Here is an 8,627-nt window from a genome sequence, read left to right as displayed (position 1 = left end):
TCCTTCCTGAGTCCTTCAAGCTTTTATTATTAAAAGTTCTGCATTCCGAGTACATCTGCCGAACCACCGGAGAGTGTTATGGAGGCCTACGAGCAGGTCCAAAAGGGACCCCTGAAGCTGAAAGGCGTCGCAGAGCTGGGAGTGACCAAGCGGAAGAAGAAAAAGAAGGACAAAGACAAAGCGAAACTCCTGGAAGCAATGGGAACGAGCAAAAAGAACGAGGAGGAGAAGCGGCGCGGCCTGGACAAGCGGACCCCGGCCCAGGCGGCCTTCGAGAAAATGCAGGAGAAGCGGCAAATGGAAAGGATCCTAAAGAAAGCATCTAAAACCCACAAGCAGAGAGTAGAGGACTTCAACAGACACCTGGACACACTCACGGAGCATTATGACATTCCCAAAGTCAGCTGGACGAAGTAGCCACCTGCCCCAGTATGGAGCAGCATCGAGGATTCGCAAAAGGCCACCCTGGGGTTGTGTGTGTTTCCTTTGGTATATTCTAGAAACAGGGCTTTACACACACCCTTGCATCTTCTGCTACAGACTGCTTTTCGAAGCTGTGTACCCTCATTCTGGAACTTGATTAAAGTAAGATTGTCCTTGTACTCAGTTTAGGCTTCTTGACAATGTACAGAAGATACACCCTTTTCGTTTGGATGGAAAGTTTCTCAGTTTATCCAGAGGTAAAACCCATTGTGTGTCTGTGCCATGTAAAAATGTTTTCACCCCTGAGTTGCATCTAACGCTGTGAGGCCAGCCAGCTGTCTTCTCCTGGATGAGACAGACTCCAGAGGATAAGGAGCTAGCACCATGGTGGCCTGCAGTGTGCAGAGCCCCACAGGACCCAGCGTGGGCGCCCTTCCGAGCTTCCTCTAGCTTCGGGCCTATGCTGTCCCCCCCAGGCCCCAGGGAAGTCACTTGCAACTCTGTGGCCTTCAGACTTCTCCTCAGCCACCTGGCCACTGAGACAGTGCAGCCTGGGTAGCAGAACAGCCAGCCACGTAAGGCAGGAATGGAACAGACACACCTTGTTCCTTTCTGAGTCTGTTCCCCAAAACCCTCCTTCCAGGTACTTCTAATGGGTGTTTCCATAGCAGACGTTGCTAATGCATCACAGCATTCTTTGAAATGAAACCCAGACACAGCCTGCCTCTCAGTCCTCAGCTGGGGGCTCCTAGCAGCCTCTTGTATTTACTCAGAGTAAATCACACGGATCCTGTTTGGCATTCCTGCCCTACGGACGCCTCAGGGGTGACAGGACCAGGGCAGAGCCCCAGTACAAACAGGCAAGGCTGCAGTCAAATGGGAGGGCCCAGGTGTTCGTGTTGGAGGGCTGGGATCTTGTAGGGCCTATGCGTCCTGGTTGAGGATCAAACCACATATGCTATTGGGAGAAACGATCTCTGTCAACATAGATACTGAAAGAATAATGAAGGCAGAAGAGAAAAACCAAGTGTGGAGTTTGGGGTGTCCTGTGTAAATTACACAATAAAGCAAAAGCCAGTTATAAGTCTGAGTCGTCGTCATCTTTTTTTTTTTTCAGACAGAGTCTCATCTCACTCTTGCCCAGGCTGGAGTGCAGTGGCGTAATCCCAGTTCACTGCAACCTCCACTTACCAGGTTCAAGTGATTCTCCTGCCTCAGGCTCCCAAGTAGCTGGGACTACAGGTGACCGCGACCAGGCGACCGCGACCATGCCTGGTTAATTATTGTATTTTTAGTAGAAATGGGGTTTCTTCATATTGGCCAGGTTGGTCTCGAACCCCTAACCTCAAGTGATCTGCCCACCTCAGCCTCCCAAAGTGCTGAATATCCTGTCACAGGCTGTTTAATTGTTACCAAAATGTCTTTCGGATTTGCGGCACAGAAAAATATGCATACTGGAAAACGGCAACTCAGTTGGAAAAATTTCAATGGCACATCTGTTCCTGCGTGTGGTTCACACCTAAGAGAGATGACACACTCTCATTAGCAGCGGCTTTTGCCAGTGATTCTTGCACGGCCTGGTGGAAAGACAGTTTCAGACCTTCTCCATCCACAAGCCAGCAGCAGGAGTCTGCATTATGTACTACTGTGGTGGAAACCCTTTATTAGTATAGTGGAAAGGTAGTTATTTCCGTTCTTTCCCTGCAGAACAAATGGTTCCAAAGGCAGTGGCTTAAAACAACAATTTATTGTTTTATTTTATTTTATTTTTTTGAGATGGAGTCTGGCTCTGTTGCCCAGGCTGCAGTGCAATGATGCAATCTTGGCTCACTGCAACCTCTACCTCCCGGGTTCAAGCGATTCTCCTGCCTCAGCCTCCCAAGCAGCTGAGATTACAGGTGCACGTCACCTAATTTTTGTATTTTTTGTAGTTTTTAGTAGAGACGGAGTTTCACCGTGTTAGCCAGGATGGTCTCAATCTCCTGACCTCGTGATCCGCCCGTCTCAGCCTCCCAAAGTGCTGGGATTACAGGCTTGAGCCACCGCGCCCGGCCTTTGTATTTTTAATAGCAATGGGGTTTCACTATTTTGGCCAGGATGATTTCGATCTCTTGACCTCATGATCCACCCGCCTCAGCCTCCCAAAGTGCTGGGATTATAGGCGTGAGCCACCGCGCCCGGCCAAAAATTTATTTATTATCACAACTCTGTGGGTTGACTGTGCTTGGCTAGAGGATTCTGCTGCATGGAGTGTGGTTCAGTTCACTTGTTTAGTTGCGTTGGCTTTCCTGGGGCCAGAAAGTCCAGGGTGGCATCTCACCTTCCAGGATCTCCCTCCACATAGCCTATTGCTTTATTATTTTTTTTTTATTTTTATTTATTTGTTTTGAGACAGCCTCGCTGTGTTGCCCAGGCTGGAGTGCAGTGGTGCGATCTCAACTCATTGCAACCTCCGCCTCCCCGTTCAAGTGACTCTCCTGCCTCAGCCTCCTGAGTAGCTGGAATTGCAGGCACCCATCACCACACCCAGCTAATTTTTGTATGTTAGTAAAGACAGGGTTTTACCATGTTGGCCAGGCTGGTCTCAAACTCCTGACCTCAAGTGAGTCCTGCGCCTCAGCCTCCCAAAGTGCTGGGATTACAGACATCAGCCACCACGCCCAGCCTACATAGCCTATTTCAGTGGCCAAAACAAGCCACGTAGCCAAACCCAGAGTCTGGCAGGGAACTCTACAGCGTGAACACTAGGTGGTGTGGTTTACCGGGATCCAATACCCTAACAGTCCACCACTGCTGTCCTCAAATTTACATTTAGAATCATCTGGGGAGCATTAAAAACCGCCAAGGCCTGGTGCCAGGCACAGTGGTACGCACACAAATATAATCCCAGCCGCTCAGGAGGCTGAGGCCGGAGGGTTGCCTGAGCCCAGGAGTTCAAAGCCAGCCTGGAGAACAGAGATTCTTACTGTGTGTTGGGGGTATTGTGGCAGGCCAGGTCTCACTAATGCAGGCCTCCAGTCTCCGAAATGACTGTTTCAGTACTGACTGACTGGTTATTTTTTTTTTTATTATTTATTTTTTTGGAGATGGCTCTTTGCTCTTGTCGCCCAGGCTGGAGTGCAATGGTGTGATCTCGGCTCACTGCAACCTCTGCCTCCCAGATTGAAGCAGTTCTCCTGCCTCTCAGCCTCCGGAGTAGCTGGGGTTACAGGTACGTGCTACCACACCCAGCTAATTTTTGTATTTCTAGTAGAGACAGGGTTTCAGTATGTTGGCCAGGCTAGTCTCAAACTCCTGACCTCAGGTGATCCACCTGCCTCGGCCTCCCAAAGTGCTGGGATTACAGGCGTGAACCACCGTGCCCAGCCAAGAGAGGCTTCTGATACTAATTGCCCACTGATTAAGCTCTAGAAGGAATCTGATGAGATGTCAGGACTATGACTTTTTTTTTTTTTTTTTTTTGAGATGCGGTCTCATTCTGTTGCCCAGGCTGGAGTGCAGTGGTGTGATCACGGCTCACTGCAGCTTTGACCTCTCAGGCTCAAGTGATCCTCCCACCTCTACCTCCTGAGTAGCTGGGATCACAAGTGCACATCACCATACCCTGCTGATTTATTTATTTCTTTGTAGAGGCAGGGTCTCCCTATGTTGCCCAAGTCTCAAACTACTGGCCTCAACCTCAAGTGATCCTCCTGCCTTGGCCTCCCAAAGTCTTGGGATTGTGGGCGTAAGCCACCAGCCTGGCCACAACTGTGACTTTTTACTGCTAAGGAAGAACATCAGGGTCTGTTCAGCAAGACAGGAACAGAAATAGACACGATATGTAACAAACCCTATTGGACCTAGTCTCATATTTTGCCCAATTTATTGTAATGTTTTAGAGATCTTACTCTGTTGCCCAGGCTGGAGTACAGTGATGCCACCATAGCTCACTGCAGCCTTGACAATCTCCCAGGTTCAAGTGATTCTGCTGTTTCAGCCTCCCAAGTAGCTGGGACTACAGGTGCGTACCACCACACTCAGCTAATTTTTGTATTTTTTCTAGAGATGGCGTTTCATCATGTTCCCTAGGCTAGTCTGAAACTCCTGGCTCAAGTGACCCTCTTGTCTCTGCCTCCCAAAGTGCTGGAATTACAAGAGTAAGCCATAGCGCCAAGCAACTTTTTTTTTTTTTTTTTTTTTTGAGACTGAGTCTTACTCTGTTGTCCAGGCTGGAGTGCGGTGGTGCGATCTTGGCTCACCACAACCTCCGCCTCTGGAGCTGAAGCAATTTCCCTGCCTCAGCCTCCCAAGTAGCTGGGACTACAGGCCTGCACCACCATGCCCAGCTAATTTTGTATTTTTTTCTTTTTTTTTTTTTTCAGTAGAGACAGGGTTTCACTATATTGGCCAGGCTAGTCTCGAACTCCTGAAATCATGATCTGCCTGCCTCAGCCTCCCGAAGTGAACATACCTTTTTTAAAGCACAAAACTATACACATTTACTGAGGAAAAACAGGAAATGCCAAAAACTATAAGGCAAAAAGAAAAACCACCTAAGAGAGGTGACCCCTTTCATTGCAGAGCGTTTCCTTCCAGGCTTGCCCTAGGCATTTTGTTTAGATTTTTAAAATCGGTGTCAAGGGGGCTGGAAGGGATTGGATAAATCTTTTGAGGAAACAAAGACTCAAATGTCGAGAGTACCATCACAGTAAGCACTCTTTACACAGAAACTACTTCTAACCCCCTTTGCTCCACTTATGGAGGTTATTCAGATCACATCTCAATTTCAACTTTGGCATTCGAACTTAATTTGACCTCTGCAATATCTCAGAAAAGACCATACCTATTGTGGGCTGGGCATGGTGGCTCACGCCTATAATTCCAGCACTTTGGGAGGCCGAGGCGGGCAGATCACCTGAGGTCAGGAGTTCGAGACCAGCCTGGCCAACATGGTGAGACCCTGTCTCTAGTAAAAATACACAAATTAGCTGGGTGTGGTGGCGGGCGCCTGTAATCCCAGCTACTCTGGGGGCTGAGGCAGGAGAATCACTTGAGCCTGGGAGGAGGAGGTTGCAGTGAACCGAGACCATGTCACTGCACTCCAGCCTGGGCGACAGAGTGAGACTCCATATTTAAAAAAAAAAAAAAAAAAAAAAAAAAAAAAGACCATACCTATTGTGATACACCAGGGTTTCTCAAATTTTGTTTCCTATTAGTATCATCTGGGGAACTTGGAAAAAATTCCAATAACCAGGCCAGGTCCAGTGGTTCACGCCTTTAATCCCAGCACTTTGGGAGGCCAAGGTGAACAGATCACTTGATCTGAGGTGTTTGAGACCAGCCTGGGCAACATGGGGGAACCCCGTCTGTACAAAATTTGCAAAATTCAGCCTGGCCAACATGGTGAAACCCCATCTTTACTAAAAATTACAAAAAAAATGATCCGGGCCTGGTGGCACACATCTGTAGTCCCAGCTACTCAGGAGGCTGAGGTGGGAGGATCGCTTGAACCCAGGAGGCAGAGGTTGCAATGAGCTACCGAGATTGCGCCACTGCACTCCAGCCTGGCTGACAGAGCGAGACCCTGTTTCAAAAAACAAACAAAAAGAGCAAAATTAGCTGGCCATGATGACGTGCATCTGTAGTCCCAGCTGAGAACTGCTTGAGCCAAGGATGAGGAGGTTGCAGTGAGCCGAGATTGTGCCAGTGCACTCCAGCCTGGTGACAGAATAAGACCCTGCCTCAAAAAAAAAAGAAAAAGGAAAAGAACAGAAAAAAGAAGGCCAGGCGCGGTGGCTTACAACTATAATCCCAGCACTTTGGGAGGCTGAGGCAGATCACAAGGTCAGGAGATCAAGACCATCCTGGCCAACATGGTGAAACCCTGTCTCTACTAAAAGTACAAAAATTAGCTGGGCGTGGTAGGCGCTTGTAGTCCCAGCTACTCAGGAGGCTGAGGCAGGAGAATCGCTTGAACCTGGGAGGCAGAGGTTGCAGTGAGCCGAGATTGTGTCACTGCACGCCAGCCTGGTGACAGAATGAGACTGTCTCAAAATTAAAAAATAGAAAAGAAAAATCTCAATAACCAAACCCTGGCCCAGACCAATTAAAACAGAATCTCTATACATGGGTTTCAGGCCTCAGTGGTTCTTGTTGTGTGTGTTGTGTTGGGGATGCTTTTGAGACCCACACTCCTAACCTGTTCCCAGACCAAACTGAGGGTTGGACTTCTATTTCTCACAGCCCAATAATGAGACACAGATGAACTAGGAAGGGTTTTTATTTCTGTAACTGGTTACAGGGAAGAGGCCTGGAGAAAATATTACCAGACCAACTCAAAATTCCAAAGTCTTCCAGAGCTCATATACCTTCTAAGCTGTATGTCTACGTGTAAGTGTGCATTCATTTAAAGACATAAGTAAGTTATTATAGTCTTTTAACCTATAAGATCTGAGTCCTGAAGACCTTCCTCGAGCCTCAGTAAATTTACTTAATCTAAGTGGAGTCCAGGTGCTGGGGTGATGACCCTTATCTTGTCTCCTGCTAAATCATAGAGGTTTGGGGGAGTTCCTTCAAACCCCAGTAAACTTGTTTGTGGAGGCCTGAGGAGCTTCTTCAGACCTCCAATAAAGTTTGTTTAATCCTAAAAGGGCCCTGCTAAGAATTCCTTCGTTATCTTGTCATGCTCCAAGGCCCAGGAAAAGCCTAGGCACAATTCTGGGTAGGCTTTTGTTACATCCCAGCCTTTGTATAAGGGCACTGGCTCTCTCATCTTTTAATATTTAACTTAACCCTTGTAATCCCAGCACTTTGGGAGGCCGAGGTGGGTGGATCACCTGAGGTCAGGAGTTTGAGACCAGCCTGGCCAGCATGGTGAAACCCCGTCTCTACTAAAAATACAAAAATTAGCCAGGCGTGGTGGGCACGTGCCTGTAATCACAACCACTTGGGAGGCTGAGAGGCAGGAGAATTGCTTGAACCCGGGAGGCAGAGGTTGCAGTGAGCCGAGGTCGTGCCATTGCACTCCAGCCTGAGTGACAGAGTGAGACTCCATCTCAAAAAAAAAAAAAAAAAAACCAAAAAAACCAAAAAGCCTCTCTTGGCTGCTTGCTCTGTGCCTTGTGCAAGAATCCTTCCAGCCCAGGAGTCACTCAGTAGTCTTCAAACATTCTAGTTTGCTTCTCTAGAGTTTCCGTCACATTTCTATCCTAAGCAAAGACTATATAATTACCGAGTTGCAAAAATCATCTTTCCAAACGCCAAAACAGAGATAGGAGGGAAAGTAAAAGATGTGAGAGGCAGGCATCCTGGGTAAACCACTCTGATATTGCAGGGTTGGGATCCCCAGGGTACTGTGATGGCTAACTGGAACAGAATACAGGTATTTCTCCAAAGCCCAAGAGTTCATAAAAGCAAATTAGATATGATTCAATGGATTAATCAAGGGCCACCAGTTGCATTACCAACTACTAACTTCGCAGAAATGAAACACGGTACGCTGGGTCAAGGTTCAGTGAGACTGATTTTCCTAACATTCCAGGCAATAAGCAGGCATGCTCATTCACTGATAAATGTTGACAATGACAGGTAGTGACTGTTGATAAGGTTTGATTGCCATTCAGAAAGTTTGTTTGACCTCTTTCCAAGTAATCACGGCCTTACCTCTCCCTTTTGAGCTTATCACAATAGGTGACTGTACACTTGTTTCATAGACTTCCCCACTAGACTGTGAGCTCCATAGGGCTGGGTCCCAGGTCGGTTTCACCACCAGGGTCTCTCGCCTAACTCGGCCCACGGGAGGCGGTTTTCAGCTGCTCTGGCTCCATAGCTCAGCCTGGCAGCGGTAACTGGGTGCCCTGATTTGGTCGGCCCCGCCTCCCAGGGCCTTACTTCCGGGATGCTTCAGGCGGGAGCAAGAAACATGGTCACATACAACGTAATGCGCCTGCGCACAGTCCGTCCTGCGCCTGCGCATTCCTGACAGCGCCTCCCGGACCGGATCTAACGGTCCCTGCGCGGCTCCCCGAACCGGAAGTGGAGGTGAGCTGTCGCGGGTGGCGCCCGGCCTTGCTCAACGCCTGGCAGTCCCCACAGTCGCTGCCGCTGCCGAGGCCTCCTGCAGCCACCATGTCCGCCAGTGCCGTCTACGTGCTGGACCTGAAGGGCAAGGTACTGAGGGCTCCCCACCCTCCCTGTTGCCAGGCGACCGGCGGGGGCCTCCG

The 8,627-nt window shown here is 48.8% G+C and overlaps 2 protein-coding genes across 3 annotated transcripts in view; both read left to right on the top strand.

The window, feature by feature from the left end:
* FAM32A (family with sequence similarity 32 member A) overlaps positions 1-1,507 on the top strand; it is a 15,210-nt gene extending 13,703 nt beyond the window's left edge. Inside the window, exon 3 of the mRNA XM_026456935.1 lies at positions 295-1,507. Within this exon, the coding sequence (XP_026312720.1) occupies positions 295-417 (123 nt within the window). The 3' untranslated portion in view covers positions 418-1,507. The remainder of the gene's footprint in view (positions 1-294) is intronic.
* Positions 1,508-8,362: 6,855 nt separating this feature from the next.
* AP1M1 (adaptor related protein complex 1 subunit mu 1) overlaps positions 8,363-8,627 on the top strand; it is a 37,327-nt gene continuing 37,062 nt past the window's right edge. For both annotated transcript variants that reach the window (XM_023229904.2, XM_023229903.2), the window contains exon 1: positions 8,363-8,574. In XM_023229904.2, coding sequence (XP_023085672.1) covers positions 8,533-8,574 — 42 coding nt within the window. In that variant the 5' untranslated portion in view covers positions 8,363-8,532. The remainder of the gene's footprint in view (positions 8,575-8,627) is intronic.

This window comes from Piliocolobus tephrosceles, chromosome 21 (genome assembly GCF_002776525.5).
Source record: "Piliocolobus tephrosceles isolate RC106 chromosome 21, ASM277652v3, whole genome shotgun sequence".
NCBI lineage: Eukaryota > Metazoa > Chordata > Mammalia > Primates > Cercopithecidae > Piliocolobus > Piliocolobus tephrosceles.
Note: the sequence above shows the minus strand (reverse complement) of the source record. Positions and strands in the feature narration are given on the sequence as shown.